The 22,414-nt window shown below is 43.5% G+C and overlaps 1 protein-coding gene across 1 annotated transcript in view; it reads right to left on the reverse strand.

Moving 5' to 3' along the window:
- The window catches only part of LOC307027481 (uncharacterized protein), a 35,123-nt gene that overhangs the window by 12,519 nt on the left and 190 nt on the right, over window positions 1-22,414 (reverse strand). Inside the window, exons 2-6 of the mRNA XM_079695736.1 lie at window positions 21,735-21,823; window positions 15,938-16,050; window positions 12,387-14,423; window positions 7,589-7,630; window positions 6,790-6,885 (exon numbers count right to left, since the gene is read on the reverse strand). Coding sequence (XP_079551862.1) covers window positions 6,790-6,885; window positions 7,589-7,630; window positions 12,387-14,423; window positions 15,938-16,037 — 2,275 coding nt within the window. The 5' untranslated portion in view covers window positions 16,038-16,050; window positions 21,735-21,823. The remainder of the gene's footprint in view (window positions 1-6,789; window positions 6,886-7,588; window positions 7,631-12,386; window positions 14,424-15,937; window positions 16,051-21,734; window positions 21,824-22,414) is intronic.

The following is a 22,414-nucleotide window of genomic DNA, read 5'->3' on the forward strand; positions in this document are numbered from 1 at the left end:
ACCTCTTCTTCGTGTCTCTTCTACATCAACATGTGTCCCTTCTTCTTCATGTCTCTTCTACATCAACATGTGTCCACTCTTCTTCATGTCTCTTCTACATCATCATGTGTCCCCTCTTCTCCATGTCTCTTCTACATCAACATGTGTCCCCTCTTCTCCATGTCTCTTCTACATCAACATGTGTCCCCTCTTCTTCATGTCTCTTCTACATCAACATGTGTCCCCTCTTCTTCATGTCTCTTCTACATCAACATGTGTCCCCTCTTCTTCATGTCTCTTCTACATCAACATGTGTCCCCTCTTCTTCATGTCTCTTCTACATCAACATGTGTCCCCTCTTCTCCATGTCTCTTCTACATCAACATGTGTCCCCTCTTCTCCATGTCTCTTCTACATCAACATGTGTCCCCTCTTCTTCATGTCTCTTCTAAATCAACATGTGTCCCCTCTTCTCCATGTCTCCTCTAGATCAACATGTGTCCCCTCTTCTTCATCAACATGTGTCCCCTCTTCTCCATGTCTCCTCTACATCAACACGTGTCCCCTCTTCTTCATGTCTCTTCTACATCAACATGTGTCCCCTCTTCTTCATGTCTCTTCTACATCAACATGTGTCCCCTCTTCTCCATGTCTCTTCTACATCAACATGTGTCCCCTCTTCTCCATGTCTCTTCTACATCAACATGTGTCCCCTCTTCTACATCAACATGTGTCCCCTCTTCTCCATGTCTCTTCTACATCAACATGTGTCCCCTCTTCTTCATGTCTCTTCTACATCAACATGTGTCCCCTCTTCTACATCAACATGTGTCCCCTCTTCTTCATGTCTCTTCTACATCAACATGTGTCCCCTCTTCTTCATGTCTCTTCTTCATCAACATGTGTCCCCTCTTCTCCATGTCTCTTCTACATCAACATGTGTCCCCTCTTCTTCATGTCTCTTCTACATCAACATGTGTCCCCTCTTCTCCATGTCTCTTCTACATCAACATGTGTCCCCTCTTCTCCATGTCTCTTCTACATCAACATGTGTCCCCTCTTTTTCATGTCTCTTCTACATCAACATGTGTCCCCTCTTCTCCATGTCTCTTCTACATCAACATGTGTCCCCTCTTCTCCATGTCTCTTCTACATCAACATGTGTCCCCTGTTCTCCATGTCTCTTCTTCATCAACATGTGTCCCCTCTTCTTCATGTCTCTTCTACATCAACATGTGTCCCCTCTTCTCCATGTCTCTTCTACATCAACATGTGTCCCCTCTTCTTCATGTCTCTTCTACATCAACATGTGTCCCCTCTTCTTCATGTCTCTTCTACATCAACATGTGTCCCCTCTTCTTCATGTCTCTTCTACATCAACATGTGTCCCCTCTTCTCCATGTCTCTTCTACATCAACATGTGTCCCCTCTTCTTCATGTCTCTTCTACATCAACATGTGTCCCCTCTTCTTCATGTCTCTTCTACATCAACATGTGTCCCCTCTTCTTCATGTCTCTTCTACATCAACATGTGTCCCCTCTTCTTCATGTCTCTTCTTCATCAACATGTGTCCCCTCTTCTCCATGTCTCTTCTACATCAACATGTGTCCCCTCTTCTTCATGTCTCTTCTACATCAACATGTGTCCCCTCTTCTCCATGTCTCTTCTTCATCAACATGTGTCCCCTCTTCTCCATGTCTCTTCTACATCAACATGTGTCCCCTCTTCTCCATGTCTCTTCTACATCAACATGTGTCCCCTCTTTTTCATGTCTCTTCTACATCAACATGTGTCCCCTCTTCTCCATGTCTCTTCTACATCAACATGTGTCCCCTCTTCTCCATGTCTCTTCTACATCAACATGTGTCCCCTGTTCTCCATGTCTCTTCTTCATCAACATGTGTCCCCTCTTCTTCATGTCTCTTCTACATCAACATGTGTCCCCTCTTCTCCATGTCTCTTCTACATCAACATGTGTCCCCTCTTCTTCATGTCTCTTCTACATCAACATGTGTCCCCTCTTCTTCATGTCTCTTCTACATCAACATGTGTCCCCTCTTCTTCATGTCTCTTCTACATCAACATGTGTCCCCTCTTCTCCATGTCTCTTCTACATCAACATGTGTCCCCTCTTCTTCATGTCTCTTCTACATCAACATGTGTCCCCTCTTCTTCATGTCTCTTCTACATCAACATGTGTCCCCTCTTCTTCATGTCTCTTCTACATCAACATGTGTCCCCTCTTCCTCATGTCTCTTCTACATCAACATGTGTCCCCTCTTCTTCATGTCTCTTCTACATCAACATGTGTCCCCTCTTCTTCATGTCTCTTCTTCATCAACATGTGTCCCCTCTTCTCCATGTCTCTTCTACATCAACATGTGTCCCCTCTTCTTCATGTCTCTTCTACATCAACATGTGTCCCCTCTGTGGAAAGAGACTCTGAAAGTTTCAGGAACAAAGATTCTCTCTCTTTTTGATCCATTTCTATAAAAACCTGTCTGAAAATGAGCTGATCAGTTTTTGGACACTTTATGATGTCATAACGATGTGTTGTCTTCTGTAACCATTAGCCAATCAGCAACCAAGGTACCCCCCCCCCCCCCTTATCACCTGAATCTCCTCTAGAGCTCCATTGAGTTCTTTGTAACCAAATGTCTCTCAGAGTGGCGGTGGGAGGGGCTCCTTGTTTTCATCTAAAGCAGGGGTACTCAAATACAAATCTTAAAGGTCCAATATTTTTTTTTCAATAAGACAAAGGTCCGTTTATTACGGTCATTCAAACTTTTAAACAATTACAACAAGATTCTTAACACGAGGTTGCAAAAACTAAAATAATCTGTATGCAGCAGTTTTCATTGTTATTGTGTCTGTGCTCGATCCCTCAGAGCTGCACAGTTATGAATAAAGGCAACTGCACCCTCTTTCATTCAGCATTCCCATTATTGCTTTATAAATGTCTTGCCCCCTTTTCTGTCGACTGAGGTTCGTCAGGCCCAACACATCTTCAACAAACTCCCCCTTTGCCTCATCATAAAAACTCACAAACACCAGCAACTGAGCATTGTCAGTGGTGTCAGTGGACTCATCCACCGCTAAGGAAATGCACTATGCATTTTGTATTCCATCACAAAGCTGATTCATCAAATCACCAGCCAGTATGTTCTTCTGGTTGCTGGGGAATCTGAGAGGGGGATTTGCTTGACCTGTTATTTCCTCTTTTAGTTTGCCTTCAAACATGGTCTCCATCACTTCAGTCATGCATTCTTTTATACTTCAGTTATGATCCAGTGGAAAGTCCTTACCTACTGGCCTAGTTCAATCAAAGTGGTTACTTTCTTTTTGCTGGGCAGTGTAGTTTTACACACCGTCTTATTTGACTTTCTCAGGACTTAAAACTGTTTTTTGGGGGCAGACCCCCACAAAGAAAAACATATATTTACACACGTAAGGTCATCCTCTTAACAGTTTGGTATGCTCATCCGTGAGCAGAGCATCAAGTTGACATGTCTATTAGCTGAATGCGGCGATTACCATCTTGTTCAGCAAAACGCCTCACAAACGTATTAAGATCAACAGCTTTAGTGCGTTTTGATTCAATGATGAGTACAGCCAACCTGACAGGCTCTTCTCTGTCATTGTAGACCCGCAAATACCTAATTCCTTCAGTACTTGGGTCCGAATGCTTCTCGTTTTGCGCCGTACCGTTCAAATGAAATCGCCGCCAATCATATTTCCACGCTCGCGCCAGGTCCGGGGGAGGGGTTACAAGGCGTGCGTCTTGTGCTGCATTCACTTGTACTCGGACATTAGAGACTTTCTCTCATAAATGTCCGATGAGCCACAACTTTTCTTTCAAAACAAAGCTGCCCACTGGGGTGGCAGCTGGGGTGGCAAGGCCTATTTTGAGGGTAGCAGTTGCCCCCCCATGCCACCCCAGTAGGTGAAACTAGACTACTAGCTACAGTACAGATGCATGCAACTAGATGAGCTGTTAACTCTCGCTCGGACTTTTTCTTTTTTTAAACACACGCATCTTTCCCACCCGCATTCCGCGAAGACCCGCCCTACTGTGCCTCTGATTCGCAGACTGTTGGTGGGGGAAAAAAACGCTGACAGGATGCTGAATGTGATTGAACCAATGCGTTGAAAGACACACACAGACAGTGGAACAGTCGGACATGCAGAGCGCTGTTTGTAGTGGACATAGCGGAACATTTTGACTCGTTGCGTTGTGGCGATGTCTCGCAGATAACACAAATGAAAAGTATAATTTGCTCAGAGTCCAGAGACAGTTGTGGTTCGGTCCGGATCCGGACCGGAGTCCGGACTTTGAGGATGCCTGATCTAAAGTAACAGACAGAGAATCAGCACTTTGGAAACAGGGCTGAAACAGAGGGGATTATGGGTAATGCTGCAATGATCTGTTTGGTGTTTCAGCCAATCAGAGACAGGCTCTGGCTATATCTGAGACCTGTGATATGTTGATGAAAAACTGTATAAGAGGGGAGCTTTAAGAGGTGGATTAATTCAGGTAGGAAACTACTGAAGGTGTAAAATGCACGGCCCACTTCTGCATTTGATAGCATTGTTTCGGGCAACATATTTCCGTGCGTTAAAAGATTTGGATTTAGTCAAAATCAGTGTCCTCACCTGTGCCTTTACCATTCAGAGTTCTGGAGAGATCATTGGCCCAATCTTTATACTTATATCTCACCACAGTTACTCTGAAGTAGCACGGCTTTACTCTTCAGTTAGGCTAAATGTTTTTGGTCATATTAGTACGCTCCATGACTTCCTGCAATCAAGGAATGAATGTCACTCAATTTTCACATCTCAATAAAACTGAGGACTTTTTTACTGGTCATGATAACTTTGTCCACAAAGTGAAATCCTCAGCAACCTGGCCTCAAATGTTAAACCCAACACAAGAAACGTGTGCGTTGTTTGTTTTGTTGGGTGGAAAAAAGAAAATGGTACACCAACCAACTCCACTTCCTCAAAACCAAGTGCCGTCAACTTGAAAGAGTCTCCAAAAAAGGGACTCACTCTACACATTGATGCCTACAAACTTCACCAACAACAGTGCAGAGATGCTCGCAACAATGCTCACTCCATCAATTACTCCTCCATCATCCAATCATGCTCCAACAATCCCAAAACACTTTCCTTTACCATCAACAAACTTCTCAAGTCTACGGACACCATCTCCGATTCCTTCACTACTACCTGCAGGTCCGCTGCAACTCTGACTTCTTTTAAATCCAGGCTGAAGACTTTTCTTTTTGTCGCTGCTTTTACTTGAACTATTCATATCTTAAACTGCGCTGTAACTTTTATTCATGTATTCTTTCTTTTAAAGTTTATTTTATTATCTTTTCTTTTTAATGACTGTTTTTAAATGCCTTTTTCTTAATGTCTTTCATTTTTTGTAAAGCACTTTGAATTGCCTTGTGTTGAAAGGTGCTGTATAAATAAACTTGCCTTGCCTTACTAACAAATGCAACTCTTTGTTTTCATTTTGTTGTTCCAAAATTGAAATAATTCACAAACAATGCTGCTCCACCAGACTTGACTACTGCAATAGCATCCTCTACGGTTAACCAAACTAAATCATCAATAAACTCCAGTATGTGCCTCCAGCCGCTGCCGAGACGAGACCACATCGCTCCGGTTCTTCACACCTCCACTGGCTCCAGATTAAATACAGGATAGACTTCAAAATACTAATCATCACCCCTCCCTATCTCTCTGACCTCCTCCACCATGATAACCCCACTCGTTGCCTCAGGTTCGGAGATGCAAACACCTTAAAGACCACCAGGACTAAGGTCTGGACCTGGGGTGCAGGCAGGTGTACAGGTAGACCTCAAAGGGGACTGGAGCACCTGCATTTCTATCCACCTGCTGGAGAAGTGCCCATTTTCGATCAATAACATTATCTACATGGATCAAAAAAGAAACCTGTGTCCAATACACCTTATCTGAGGTAAATGTGTTGCTTTTGAGTATTGTGTGCCTTAGTTTTATATGATATGTGCATTATATTAAACAGATTCTTGGGCACATAGTAGTAATATCTTAGCCGTAGAATATCAGCATCTTAGTATTGCCCTTAATAACTGAAGCATTGTTCCTGATACCTTTGGAGAAGGTGGTAAGAGAACTATGGAGGCAGTGGCGCAACCTGTAGGGACTTGATCTTTGAACCAAAGTGTTGCCGGTTCACGTCCCCAGTCGGACTTGAGAGGTGCCAGTTCTCCTCCTGGTCAATGCCGAACCCACCCCCCCCCACCACCACCATTCCCAGGGCGCTGTTCAATAGCCCCCCACTGCTCCTAGTACCAGGATGAGTTAAATGCAGAGGTTACATTTTGTGTGTGCATATATGACAGTAATGAAATTAAGTTTTTATACTGTATATAAAGTTTGAACTGTGAGACAGCAGTGTCTAAACCGACCCCACAGGTTTGATACATTACATATATTTGTATATCCCTTAAAACTGTGGCAACTCTTTCCTCCAACGTCATAAATATTAGTTCAAAATTATTTGATAATTGTAATTTATTCTTGATTTTCCACTAATGTATGCATTTTTGTTGTATGCTTGTATGGAATGCTTTTGTAAAGTTTCTTTGAGGACTTAGAAAAGCACTAGATAAATCAAATGTATTATTGTTCTGTTGTACTTTTTAGAGTTTTTAAAGTTTTTAAACAAGGACAAAGATCTTAGAGGAAAAACCTTAATAACTTGAAATACTGAAAGTGTGGTGGTGATGCATTAGGTTTTTTAAATGAGTCCTCACCAGGGACGAGACAATCTTTGCGGCAGTCGTACAACATCCCAAGGCTGAAAGGCCGTCCGAGCGCCGCCACCTGCATCGTATCGCTGCCTTCCATCGCTTTGAATGGATGGAAAAGGTTGGAGCTTGTTAGTTACTGATAATCTCTTGTTCATCTACACACACAATGTATTTTCACGTTTTTACTTAAAAGGACATAAAAAGTCAACAAATGTAGACAAATAAAACGACATATTGACATCAAACGTTAACAATAATTCTCAAAACGTCTACAGGTTGGCAGGGGACACACAACATCTACGAAGAGACAAAGAACGATTATATTTTAAAACAAAATGATAAAAGGATCCACAAAATCTCACAACATTGAAACAAGAGACACAAAATAATGTTAGAGATGTAACATCTTTAAATCTTCAAGAGACCTTGCATTACTTATAGTGTGTATTTTCATCATCAACATCTACATGTTCCTCAACACACACAAAAACAACCTACTGTATGTTGTATTTCTTTGTGTTTATGTGTATCAATCTGTTTCATACTACAGAGCGAGCTGCATGCTGTTATCTTTGCTGGGTTTAACATCCCATCAGCCTCCTGTCAGCTGCTGGTTCAAACCTGCACCATGCTGCCCTCTGGTGGCTGCTCACACAAACTGCTCAGGGCAAACTGCACAGCCTGACATTTCTTACTTTCTTTTCTGAATTCTGATTAGGTGCGATGGGTTACGTCTTACTCAACACCATATTTGGTAAATGGTTTGTGCAGGAACTAGTTCTAAAATGAAGAAATTACTCACCATTGTTTCCTTTCCTGTCCCGTGGTCTGGAGGCCAGTGGTTCTGCCAAAAAGAAAATGTAATTAATTCAGAATTGTCTTACGGAATTCGATTTTTTCCTAAGATTCCTGAAATGTTCTCCAAATATTTTTTTTTCTGATTTTTTTTTGTCTAACCCAACACCATATATGGCAGTGGCGTAACTATCAAAGGTTTTTATTTTTTTGGGGCCCCCCTTTATCTTTTTTTATATCTTTTTTGGGGCCCCAATGGCATTGACCGGTTCACGCAGTCTTCAAAGTAACCAAGCAACCTAAATTAATTTGTAATTTGTCTGTCCAAAGACCTTGCTCCCTTTCATGTCATGTGATACCTTGCGTGACGAATGAACCGTTTAATCAACCTGTACTGTAGCTAGCAGCAGCAAGTTCTGCAGCATTATAAAAGATTGAATAGCTTGCATTTATAATGCAAAGCAAAGCACAAGAGCAGCGCTCAGTGTGCTTCCAGAATCGGCGAGGACACTATCGATACTGACTCAGCAATCACTGTAAGTTATATTCTTGTTTAAATAGACTTCTCTGTTTCATTTATTCTACTCTGTATAATTGTTCTGTAGTTATTGTAGCTAAAACGGCGATTTCTGAGAGATTTTAAAATCTCAGATCTGCTCAACTCCAGGCGTAACTCAGGTCTCAGTGAGTCACGCCCCTCAAGTGTGCATTTCAATAGGCAGGAAGACTCTGCTGTCGCCCATCAGCAGAAAATAGTTAACTAATTACAGGGGCGTGCCCCCAAAGCTGTGAGAACTGAGCAATCAGGTATCCATCTTAGGTTGCGTTTTCCTGGAGCGTCAGCTTCAGCGTCAGCCAGACGAAGACTGACAAAGACATTAAGAGTCCTGTGGGAGGCAAAGAGGAGGCAAATCGTACTCTGATTGCGCCAAGTATCGCTGGTGTTATTTAGTTTTATTCAATTCTCTTGGGTTCTCTAGCCCCTCATGCTATAATCATGTGTATTTTCTGCATTCCTGTTCATGTGTCTTCTCGCAATTATCACTGGCCCCGTGTTTCTCCTAATCGATCTCACCGGCCTGCTCTCGTCTATCCCACATGCTCCACTGAGATCCAACATCTCGTTTCAGGGGGCCTGTGGAACTGCCAGTCAGCTGTCCCTAAGGCTGACTTCATCTCTGGCTACGCTTCCCTGCAGTCTCTGGATTTCCTTGCTCTCACGGAGACCTGGATCACTCCATCCAACACATCCACCCCAGCAGCTCTCTCCACAGCATATTCCTTCTCCCATACACCCAGACCCTCTGGCAGAGGAGGTGGCACTGGTCTCCTGCTCTCTCCCAAATGGAGCTTTTCCCTCTTCAAGCTACCTAATTTCACTCCTTCCACCTTTGAATTCCATGCCGTCACAGTAACCCATCCTATACAATTAACCATTGTTGTTCTCTACCGTCCACCAGGCGCCTTGGGGGACTTCTTGGAGGAGTTAGATAATCTCCTCTCACACATCCCTGAAACTGGCCCTCCCGCTGTACTTCTCGGAGATTTCAACCTCCAGACAGGGAAGATATCTGAACTAACATCTCTGTTAACCACCTTTGCTTTCTCACTGTCTCCATCCCCACCAACTCATAAAGCTGGCAATGTCCTTGATCTCATATTCTCAAGGAACTGCTCTACTTCTAACCTCTCTGTAAACCCGCTCCACACATCTGATCACTTCTTCATTTCATTCTCTCTACCCCTTTCCAAACATAACAACCTCATCTCTTCTAACTCTGCTCCTGTCCGCCGTAACCTCCGTTCCCTCTCCCCCTCTACCTTTGCCTCATCGGTGCTCTCAGCCCTCCCTTCCTCTGACTCGTTCCAACTCCTGCCTCCAAACACTGCTGCAAAAACTCTCCTCTCGACTCTCTCATCCTCTCTGGACTTTCTCTGTCCTCTCACATCGCGGCCGGCTCGTCAGTCCCCTCCTGCTCCCTGGCTAAATGATGCACTGCGTGCTAATAGAACCATCCTTCGGGCAGCAGAGCGGAAATGGTGGAAATCCAAACACCATGACGACCTCCTAACCTATCAGGCTCTCCTCTCCTCTTTCTCTGCTTCCATCTCTCAGGCAAAAAGCACTTTCTTTCAAGATAAGATCCAATCTTCCTATTCCAATCCCAAAAAACTATTTTCTATCTTCTCCACCCTCTTGGACCCCCCCAAAGCACCTCCCCCCTCCTCCCTTCTGTCAAGCGACTTTGTTAACCATTTTGAAAAAAAGGTTGATGATATTCGCTCTTCTTTTTCTGACTCACCTTTACTCACCGCTGGGTCACCAGACCCTCCCTTCACCCACACACTGACCTCCTTCACCTCTGGGTCACCAGACCCTCCCTTCACCCACACACTGACCTCCTTCACCTCTGGGTCACCAGACCCACCTTTCACCCACACACTGACCTCCTTCTCCCCTCTCTCTCCAAGTGAGGTTCTTACCCTCGTTACCTCTGCCCGTCCTACCACCTGTTCTCTGGACCCTATCCCCTCAAACCTCCTTCAGACTATCGCTCCTGATATTCTACCATTTCTCACCCATTTCATCAACACTTCTCTAACTTCTGGTCACTTTCCAAACAGTCTCAAGGAGGCAAGAGTAAACCCTCTCCTAAAGAAACCCACTCTCAACCCGTCTGATGTTATTAACTACAGACCCGTCTCTCTCCTCCCGTTCCTGTCTAAAACACTTGAACGCGCTGTCTTTAAACAACTCTCCTCTTATCTCCATCAGAACAACCTTCTGGATCCGCACCAGTCTGGTTTCAAGGCAGGTCACTCAACAGAAACTGCTCTCCTTGCTGTCTCTGACAAACTGCACACTGCTAAAGCAGCCTCCCTCTCCTCTGTCATCATCCTTCTGGACCTGTCTGCTGCATTCGACACGGTGAACCATCGGATCCTCCTTCGCACTGTCCAAGAACTTGGAGTTTCAGGCACTGCACTTTCCCTCCTCACCTCATACCTCAACGACCGCACCTACAGGGTTACTTGGAGAGGGTCCGAGTCCGACCCTTGTCAATTAACTACAGGGGTCCCTCAGGGCTCGGTTCTTGGTCCCCTCCTCTTCTCCCTGTACACAAACTCGCTCGGGTCTGTCATTAGCCCGCATGGTTTTTCATACCACTGCTACGCTGACGACACCCAACTAATTCTGTCCTTTCCCCGCTCAGAGACCCAGGTCGTCCCACGCATCTCTGCTTGCCTAGCAGACATCTCTCGGTGGATGTCTGCTCATCACCTCAAGCTCAACCTTGACAAGACTGAACTGCTCTTCCTTCCGGGAAAAGATTGTCCCACTCTTGACCTAACAATCAACATCGGCACCTCTGTTGTTTCCCCGACTCAGACTGCAAGGAATCTGGGTGTGGTCCTAGATAACAAACTGTCCTTCACTGCAAACATCGCTGCTACAACCCGCTGCTGCAGATACACGCTTTACAACATCAGGAGGATACGTCCCCAGCTGACCCAGACATCAGCGCAGATTCTGGTCCAGGCTCTCGTCATCTCACGCCTAGACTACTGCAACTCCCTCCTGGCTGGTCTACCTGCATGTGCCATCCGACCTCTGCAGCTCATCCAGAATGCAGCGGCTCGTCTGGTCTTCAACCTTCCCAAATTCTCCCACACCACACCGCTCCTCCGCTCCCTTCACTGGCTTCCAGTAACTGCTAGAATCCACTTCAAGACACTGGTACTTGCGTACCATGCTATGAATGGATCTGGCCCTTCCTACATCCAGGACATGGTTAAACCGTACACCCCAGCACGTGCACTCCGCTCTGCATCAGCCAAACAGCTCGCTGCACCCGCACTGCGAGGGGGACCCAAGTTCCCGTCAGCAAAAACACGTGGGTTTGCTATCCTGGCTCCAAAATGGTGGAATGAGCTCCCCATTGAAATCAGGACAGCAGATAGCTTACACATCTTCCGACGCAAACTGAAAACTCATCTCTTTAGACTCCACTTCGAGCGATAAAATTAATAACAAAGCACTTATATACTAATAAAGGGCTGGCTTTCTAAATGCCAGTTGAGTAGCACTTGAAATGTTTGGCTCTATGAAACCTGATGTACTTATATGATTCTGTTTTCTTAAAGGTTGTATCTTCCTGGTCGAATGCACTTATTGTAAGTCGCTTTGGATAAAAGCGTCAGCTAAATGCAATGTAATGTAATGTAATGTAAAAGAGAAAGGACAAGAGAGAACAAGGAGGTGTAACAGCTAAACTGACAAAATTAGACCCTTTTTTTTGTCATACATCGTCCTCGAAATCAAGCGCTAACGTTAGCAATGTTGACGGGCAGCGGCAGCCGGAGGCTAACGATAGCTCACCTGCCTCACCACCATCATTGCCATTTAGCTCCACAAGTGAAGGAGTTCGCGACTGGCAACATTTGTCGGTGAGGATTGACTCTCATTTTTGTTTTGTAACATTAAATAAAATAATAAAAATATTTTATATAAAAAAAAAAAAAAAAAAAATCCTGATCCCCAATTTTTCTCCCGATTCCGATCTTTTGAAAATCACGTGATCGGCTCCGATCCCCGATCACGTGATCGGCTCCGATCCCCGATCACGTGATCGGCTCCGATCCCCGATCACGTGATCGGATCGGGACATCTGTAGTTTGGACACATCCCCCATGTGTCCAAACTGTTCAGTGCAGCTGCAGAGGAAAGACACAAACACACTGCAGGCATTCTTCTGTGATAGGCAGTTTGTAAACTGAGGGAGATTCAGAGTTGATCCTCTTACCTTTACTTTTGAAGGATTCTGTGAGAAGTGAAGGTTTAGTTGTGCGGACATTAACAGCGATGCTTTCTTTGCTTCTTCCAGCTGCACCACAATCACACCTGACCCTGACAGCGTATTCTGTCTCTGGCTGAAGTCCTGAAATGATCGCCTTCTCAGCTCCCCCCATCATTTGCTCCCAGTGGAGATCTTCCTCTTTCACCTGTTGGTCTGGTTTGGCGTACTCCACGATGTAGCTCAAAACGTGGACATCTTGTCCGAGCTCAGCAGGTTTCTCCCAGCTGACTGATATCTCACCTGAGGTAGATTCAACGTGGAGTTTTCCAGGAGGGCTGCAGGGTAAGGTTTGAATGGATCCACTGACTTCATTGGCTGGCCCGGCACCTACTGGTGTCTCTGCCCTGCATCTGAACACGTACTCTGTGTTAGGACTCAGGCCGCTCACTGTGACTTCTTCAGCTCTGGATGCTGTCTCTTGTTTCCAGCCGTCCTCTCCACTGACACAGGACTCAACAGAGTAGGAGGTGATGTCCTCTGCTCCAAATCTGGGTGGAGAAATGTTCAGCGTCACACTGCTGTGGTTTATATCACTTCCTGTTACTGTTGCAGGCTTTGAAGGCGGCTCAAAGTTGTCATTGACAGAAAGGCCGTCTGTGTAAAGGTAGATGCTGGCTCCTTTCTGTGTCTCCTTTGTTAAACCCACTGTCAGAAATGTGATGTTCTTCTTCTCCTTGTTGGCCTCTGCTAAATCACTGAAGAGCTTTGCTTTCTGCCGCATTGCTTCCATTTCTCTTCTTGAGTTGTACCATTGATCTGGAGGGTGTGGATCTTGAGCGTCGTCTGGTTTGGGTGTTTGTTTCAGGTAGTTTGATAAAGTTGAGAGGTACGGTTCATCACTTCCCAGCGAGGTGAAGACAAAACACACAGCATGCTCTGCTTTGAAGCTTTCTTTGTTCAGGTCTGTTTGAGATGAGATGATCTTGGTGTTTGTCATCATGTCGGTCAGAGACATCACGGTGTAGATTTCTCTCTCCTTACAGTCCATCCACTCGTTCAGGTCCTTGCTGTTGAAAGGAGAAGAACATGTCTTCCTCAGTTCCTCTGCGAGCACAGCTTCTTCTTCTCCTCCTCCTCGGATTGATGGAAGTTTCTCTGCCAGGGTTCGTTGGAATTCCAGTTTGAACTGAGAGCACTTCTGTTTAAAGGTTTTGAGTTTGTTTCCAATCTGTGGGAACAGCTGTGCAGTTTGGGTTCTCAGTGCATCATTGCACCTCATCTCCAGGTCACTGAGGTCCTCCAGGACACTCTGACATTCTTCAACTAATCCTATACTTATCTGACGGACAAGTTTAGAGGCAGAAGAATCTAAACATGTCAGAGGCAACAGCCAGACCTTCACTGGTACTGCCTTTTCCCCGTTGGCTCCCAGCAGCTTTGGCAGACTTTGGTACACCTCTACTGCCTCCTGAAAGGATGTTGGAGGTTTCTGAATCAAAAAGTCTCCAAAGAATCTGCAGGACAGTTTCTCAACATTGGCTTTGTCCTTGTCTTCCATTTTCAGCTCGCCTTCACCCTCTATTGAGAGGCAGGGAATGTTCTTGATCATCACCTTCAAGTTGCCCTGAATGTCTCGATGGTTCTCGTTGACAGACACCTCACGGTCAAAGACAAAGAAGGCTTGTGCCCCATAAAGGATTCCTGTGACTACATGTGTTGCTATTCCTTGATCAAAGACAGAGTTCTGTATCACATCGTCTCTTCCAAGATGATTCATGGACAGTTCTTTGAACTTTGTGGTAGCTTGATACTTCAGAGTTACTCTGGCCTGATTTTTGGAAGTCTTGCTATCGTTCAGGTATTTGGCTGATCCTTCAACCTGTACCAGCCCAGCCAAGAAACTTGCCTTCAGTGATGCTTCAACATTTAGTGCAGAAGATTTATCCTCAATTGATTCAGAAGCAACTATTTCACAATCATTATAGCTCTTTGGTCTTTCTTCAGTATGTTTTTTAAGGTTCTCACGGTCCCACAAAGTCATTCCTGAAAAAGAAGAAGAAAGAACAGAGCTCTTTAATACACACTAACTTTAAGGGACATTCATTTAACAAGATATAAGTAAAATGCCTTCCTGTGCAGCAGGAAACAGTTGGATCTGGGCTTTTACAGGTGGTCAAAAGCTAATGGCCCGGACACACCAGGCCGAAATCGGCCGTTTTCGTTAGTCGGACGACGAATTGTGCCCTGTCGCCCAAACTCAATTTGGTGAGTCCCGCACCGTCAGCCGTGACACGCCTTATTTGGCCTTTCATGGCTGACACAGGCAGTCGGCCAAATAAATCACTCTGATTGGCTGTTCAGCTGGCGAATCAGTGCATGAGAAGCGAAACGGAAGTGAGGGACGTAAACAAACGATTTAAGAAGGCACACACACAGACGGCTATTCATTCACATGCTAACTAGCCACAATGCTTACATCGTTTATTTGTGTGCTTCAGAGAAAGAGCTGAGAGACTGTTCCTTGAGAATGTCTTCCACAAGCAACACTCCAATGGCTGATAGCTCCAGTACCGCACAAAGCATGTTTTCGATGGACGAGAGTGAAAATGGAACGCACACGCTATTTGTTGTTTGTTGAGATCACGTAGTCTGTTCTTCTTCTCTGTCTTCAGGTTGTTGCCTCTTTTGAATGACGAATACACACTACCGCCGCCTGCTGGTAAGGAGAGTTATTGCCACTCACGCATGCGCAGTTCGTACGTACTCGGCTGAAGTCTTTGCGGTGTGTTCCAGTGCGACACATGGCCAAGACGCAGGAGAACACGGCGACGCAACAGTCGTCAGCAAGTTCTCTGGTGACTGCTTGGTGTGTCAGGGCCTTAAGATGTTCCTCTCTCATTACATTCTGGAGTATACTAGATAGCTGGTCTCCATGCTGAATTCAAATAAGACCTGGAGGCCCCCCATCAGGACACCCAAGCTGATACTTGGCTCATGCACTGGATGGATGTTCAATAAAATATTTGAAGAGATTTGGGGCCAAGTTGTTCGAGCTTTGTTTCTTATCTTTACTGAAAAAAAGATGAGGATTCCCTCAGTTGTGCTTCCTGTCTAGTTCCCTGACTCTCACCACTGTTACGCTGACGACACGCAGATTTACTCTTCAGTTAGACTAAATGTGATTGGTGATATTAGTACTCTCCATGACTGCCTGTATGGATGTCACTTAACCTTCTGGATCTAAATTCATACAAACAGAGGTCTTTCTTAGTGTTCCTGGTAACTTTGTCTCTGTATCCTGAATCAGAACCCTGCCCCCAACGTCAAACCCTATCAGGAAACCTGGGTGTGACCTTTCACCAGAATCTGAACCTCACATAAACAAGCTAGTCCAAACCTGGTTCCTCCAACTCTGCAAAATCACACAAATCAAATCCATGCTTTCAACCAGACATCTGGAATAACTGATTCATAACTTTGTATCTGTGTGTTTCCTTGTGGGGGCAAAAAGAAAATGTTGTTGTTCAGTATTTAAAAAGGTGATAGGTTTTCCTCACCAGGGACGAGTGAGTCGTTGCGGCAGTCGTACAACATCCCAAGACCGAAAGGCCGTCCGAGCGCCGCCACCTCCATCGTCCCGCTGCCTGCAGAGGCCATCGCTCCGAATGAACTGAAAAGATCGGACAACAGTTTGTTAGCTCACCAATACAGATGTTTGGAGTAAAAATGTATTTGATGCAATGTCAACTTTTCGTGTTATTTTTCCCTTTATGTGCAAGGTAAACAAATAAATCATTTTGATAAGAAATACTCCAGTGTTTCAGCTCCCGCCGCCACCTCCATCGTCCCGCTGCCGTTTGTTTGTTTTGCTGTTCTTTTTTCCATTTTTGTGACTAAAGAAAATATACATTTTTATGAAAGATATTCTAGTTTTTCATTACGTCCATCATAATCCATTATAACACGTCACTTTTAATGATAATAAGACATATTTAATTGAAATAAATGCCATTCTTGATTCAAATCAACCTATTAAATTATAATAGTGCTGTGATTTGCACAATTTACATACTCAATTGTTTCACTTTCACAGTTTGATTTGACTTTTTTTTTAAATGTAGTTTAAGTCTCGAGTATATACCAAGTTGCACTGTTCGAGGAGCCTGGGTCTTAGATTTATATTGTTTAAACTACACTACAACTGTTGTGCATATGACGATAAATCCATTTAATCTTTGAACCTTTAGTCTTTGAGGAATATTGGTATTATTGCTCAGCCCTAATTTAGCGTTGGCAATGTGGGCAATTCACATGGCCCAGCAAAACATTTTGACTTTAGCTACTACCATCGCCAAATATCACTTTATTGCTGACCTGCTGATGGCAGAAATGATGTCAAACATCAGCTGATGGCGATTTCAGACCGATGCATCGGGGCTCGGTTGCGCAAAATAACTACTAAATGAACATCAAAGATACTCAAAACGACAACCATTTGAAACAAAATGACTACAAAAAAACACAAGACGTATAAAATGACTTGAGGAGACAACTTCTAGAAATGGACTCAAAACGACGGCAAAGACTCAGGTGAACTCAAAATGAATCAAGACATCCCTTCACTAAACAGAGTGCATCCTTTGTGTATATTTCCATCAACACATCAACCTGTACAGTATGTTGTATTTCTTTGTGTCTATGTGTATCAATCTGTTTCATACTACAGAGCGGCGCAGTTCCTTTCAACGGGCTGAGGAAGCGAAATGCTTGATGGGAAACGACTCGCTGGTATCTCCAGCGCAGCGCTCATTGGTGGTTTTTACCACGTGCTGCTGATGAAGCTCTCCAATTGGCTCGGCAAAAGTTTGTTGTTGTTTTGTGTCAGTTTTACGTTGCCCCCTCCATTAACATTTTTCATCATCGTTCCACAATGTTTATCATCATGAAATGAATATCTATATATTTATACTATACTTGCACTGCTTACCGTTTTCATACTTTATATATCTTAGCATATTCACACACACTGTTCATACTGCTCACAGGCTGCTGTGTGTATCTAGTGTATTCATACACACTGTTCATACTGCTCTCAGGCTGCTGTGTGTATCTAGTGTATTCATACACACTGTTCATACTGCTCACAGGCTGCTGTGTGTATCTAGTGTATTCATACACACTGTTCATACTGCTCACATTCTGCTGTGTGTATCTAGTGTATTCATACACACTGTTCATACTGCTCACAGGCTGCTGTGTGTATCTAGTGTATTCATACACACTGTTCATACTGCTCTCAGGCTGCTGTGTGTATCTAGTGTATTCATACACACTGTTCATACTGCTCTCAGGCTGCTGTGTGTATCTAGTGTATTCATACACACTGTTCATACTGCTCACAGGCTGCTGTGTGTATCTAGTGTATTCATACACACTGTTCATACTGCTCACATTCTGCTGTGTGTATCTAGTGTATTCATACACACTGTTCATACTGCTCTCAGGCTGCTGTGTGTATCTAGTGTATTCATACACACTGTTCATACTGCTCACATTCTGCTGTGTGTATCTAGTGTATTCATACACACTGTTCATACTGCTCACAGTCTGCTGTGTGTATCTAGTGTATTCATACACACTGTTCATACTGCTCTCAGGCTGCTGTGTGTATCTAGTGTATTCATACACACTGTTCATACTGCTCTCAGGCTGCTGTGTGTATCTAGTGTATTCATACACACTGTTCATACTGCTCTCAGGCTGCTGTGTGTATCTAGTGTATTCATACACACTGTTCATACTGCTCAGGCTGCTGTGTGTATCTAGTGTATTCATACTCACTGTTCATACTGCTCTCAGGCTGCTGTGTGTATCTAGTGTATTCATACACACTGTTCATACTGCTCACAGGCTGCTGTGTGTATCTAGTGTATTCATACACACTGTTCATACTGCTCACAGGCTGCTGTGTGTATCTAGTGTATTCATACACACTGTTCATACTGCTCTCAGGCTGCTGTGTGTATCTAGTGTATTCATACACACTGTTCATACTGCTCTCAGGCTGCTGTGTGTATCTAGTGTATTCATACACACTGTTCATACTGCTCACAGGCTGCTGTGTGTATCTAGTGTATTCATACACACTGTTCATACTGCTCACAGGCTGCTGTGTGTATCTAGTGTATTCATACACACTGTTCATACTGCTCACAGGCTGCTGTGTGTATCTAGTGTATTCATACACACTGTTCATACTGCTCTCAGGCTGCTGTGTGTATCTAGTGTATTCATACACACTGTTCATACTGCTCACAGGCTGCTGTGTGTATCTAGTGTATTCATACACACTGTTCATACTGCTCTCAGGCTGCTGTGTGTATCTAGTGTATTCATACACACTGTTCATACTGCTCTCAGGCTGCTGCGTGTATCTAGTGTATTCATACACACTGTTCATACTGCTCTCAGGCTGCTGTGTGTATCTAGTGTATTCATACACACTGTTCATACTGCTCACAGGCTGCTGTGTGTATCTAGTGTATTCATACCCCTCACTGTTTATTCATCATTCAATTCGTTCTATATTTTATTCTGTAGATTGTGTAAATTACTTTTCACTTTACTGCTTGTTGCACTCCTGGTTAGAAGCTAAACTGCATTTCGTTGTGTCAGTACCTGTAATCTGTGCAATAACAATAAAGTTGAATCTAATCTTGAGCAGGAACAAATGTATTTACTTAGTACATATCTGACATTAACGATTAAAACACATGTGTGCATTCTTTATAAATGCAAACCGAGTCAAGCCGACTCCGTAGGTGGCGGTATGCACCTTAAAGCTGTTTGCAATCCGCCAAAAAACCGAGAGAAGAAGAAGAAGAAGAAGAAGAAGAAGAAGAAGAAGAAGAAATGTTCTTTTGATGTTTTTAACTGTTATTTTTCTTGGAAAAGTTGTACAGTATACACGTCATTCATAAGTGTGAGTGTTAAGTGTAAGTATTAATATGTCTGCATGTAACTGCACTATAACTGTTCCACAGTAAGAGGGCGCAATAGGCGTAAGGAGGCGCAGCTATTGTAGCTGACGTCAGGTATCAGATATAAGGGATTGTTCCCTCCCCTTCTCTCTCTCTCTCTCTCTCTAGCTCTCATCGAGAGCAGGTCAAGTGGTGCAATGCACATATGAAAATAAACCACGCCGGTTAAGGCTAAAGAAGACCTCGTCGTCATGACCAGTTTATTGCTATACATGTGACTCTGTCAACAGTATGGTTGAGAGGTAGTACCCATAGAGACTGTCCAGTAGAGGGCGGAGCCTTTGTAAGATATAACTTGCTCCTTCTGCTGCATTTCCTGGTGCCTCATTTATAAAGGGATATACGCTCAAAAAATGGCGTACGCCAGTTTCTACGCAATGTTTGCGATTTATAAAATACTAACTTGATGGGAAAATGTGCGGTCCTCCACGCAAACTCTAACCCATGCGTACGCACTAAGCACAAAAACTGCGACGAGAAACTGCGACACCGTTGGCAGAAAAAAAGTTTTCGGTCTGTTTCCGGTATTTGTTAATGACGATGTGATGTGAGATATGAGACTGGAATTGCACAGGGGAAAATAACGTATCTTTAGATGCGGATTTTGTTAAACTAATACGTTTGCGCTGTGGACCAACACTATACATTGACGAGGAAGGGGGTAGCAATAAAGATAACACCATTAAACAGTTACACAACATAACAGAAATAATATCGATAGCAGCGTCCCTAGCAACCACCTTGGTAACAATGAAAACGTTGTATGGACACAATTTCCTGAAGTAATCTTCGTAATAACTAGCAAACTAAAGATCATGTGCATCCACTGCACACATAATCTGAAATAACAACTCATATTTCTCGCATCAAATGACATCAAAACGCATTTTAATGGCCAAACTAACTTTAAAATAGGCATTTTACACCAAGAATAAAACGAAGTTAGGCCATGTTTTTTTTTTCTGCAGGGAGAAATTTGAAGATCACGTGACATAGACGCCAGCCATTGGAATGAATGGAATGCAGTTGGAGGTCAACCAATCACAGAGCTTGAGAACTAATCACGGGGCTTGTCAAACAGAGCACATGGTGTAGTCCTAAAAGATAGCTGGGGATTCTGGGTAGTGTAGTGTCTTCTGCCATCCTTTACTCCGAAAAAATATTTGTTTCTCCGAATCGAAGGGGAAAAATACAAAAGCATTGCACAAAATTTAAACAAATCAATGTTGTTTAATTAACAAGGATAATCTGGTGTTTTTTAGTCGATGAGTAGTGCAGATATCACTGTCAAATCAATCGACAGTAAGGGGAATACTTACTTCCGGGTGTACAATTCTCCGTTATCCAATGGGAATGGACGCTCACATTGCCTTTAAGGGCAGCCCGACACAAACAAATGCCGTGCTTCCATGAGCGTCAAATCCCGCCGCAGATGGGAATACATTGCAATCAGTTGAAAGCTCTTTGCGTCCCTTTATGAAGCTGAAGGAGCCTAGGAGCGTCACAACTGCACGCCACGGGACCCTGACCAAGCGTCGCTCCTGGACGTTTACTGAGTGAGAGTGTGTTGCTTGAACATGCACGCGCTATGTGAGAATCTGCCTTGATACAAAGTAGCAGTGAAAACATGGCACGGAGTTTAATTGATTTGGGCATTCTCTCAATAAGCAAGTGGAAAGGATTTGATAGTGAAGCACTGACACAGCGCTCTACAAAGTGCGGTAGAGTGGATAGACCGATTCACGGACTTTCCACATGGTAAAAGTGGGGGGGGTCTAAACTAATCATTTGAAAAAGTGGGGGGGACTTGTCCCACCCTCATATAATGGCTGCGACGCCCATGCGTTACACCCAACTCTGACTGTTAATAACTTAAATCTCCAGGCATAAAAAAAAAAGTTGCCATTTGTAAGCAAGCAACTTGGTCATTATCAGCTGGCTTGGAGTGCCAGAAGCAGAGTGGATGCAGTTTTGTCAGAATAATAAACGACATTTCACCAGTATATTTAATACAGCCACATCATATGGTCCAACAGTTACGGTGTTCTGTAGGATAACAGTTCTGTTTGGACAGTTTTATAGAAGGACTCAACTTAATCTCAAACTTTAATAAATGCTTACCATTTTAATATTACTTGAATTATTTTACCAATCAATAGTTGCTGTTTTAAAGTATTTAATGAGTACATTTACTATCTACAACATGATAAGGTCATTATTTTCTTGGGAAGTTGTGCATTTTTAAAAAAAAATCCCCTCAAAAAACTATTATTAAATACAAAGAAACTGTTACTGACAATGAATTCCAACAAACCTCTGTTTGCTGTTGGCCGTTCTCAGTCCCGTCACTCAGTTTGAACCCAGCTGCTGATATTTCAACAAGCTGCTTCGGACTCCAAATTCCTAAAATCAAGCAAATACAAAGTTTTACTTCTATGTATTTAAATGTTAAAGTTCAACAGTCAGTCATCAGTCATTTAGTCATCCATTCTCCTATGGCTGTGCTTTTCACATGTCAATAGATTGTAATAACTAAGTATTTATGTAATATGATTAGTTCATTAGAAACAGTTTTTTATTATATTAAATCCTAAATACTAAATAAAATACTTTCGCATAACCCCACCCTACCTATTGCATTGAGTTGAATGCACTGAAAATGAAATATTGTAAGTCTTACACCTCCGCTGTCCACTATGTGGCGCTAGATACTACACTTCTGACGGAGAGCATCTCTATATCGTGTAGAACAAAAATTGAAATGTTCAAGTAAATCAGATGATGTTCTTTATGCTGACTTCGTGTTGCGTTTTTTTACTGCCATTACAGGATATGCAAATTAGGCGATGACGTCATTTAGGGACTTCTGGTGACTTTTCGGACAGCCAATAGCTACTTTCCTTACTATGGAGTTGGCAACACTGTCTCTGACTCGTTCTCTGCCCAATCCGTGGTAGCAGTTTGTAGTTGTTTGAGCGGCTGTGATTTAGTGAG

This window comes from Notothenia rossii (assembly GCF_949606895.1).
Source record: "Notothenia rossii genome assembly, contig: scaffold_220, whole genome shotgun sequence".
Lineage (NCBI taxonomy): Eukaryota > Metazoa > Chordata > Actinopteri > Perciformes > Nototheniidae > Notothenia > Notothenia rossii.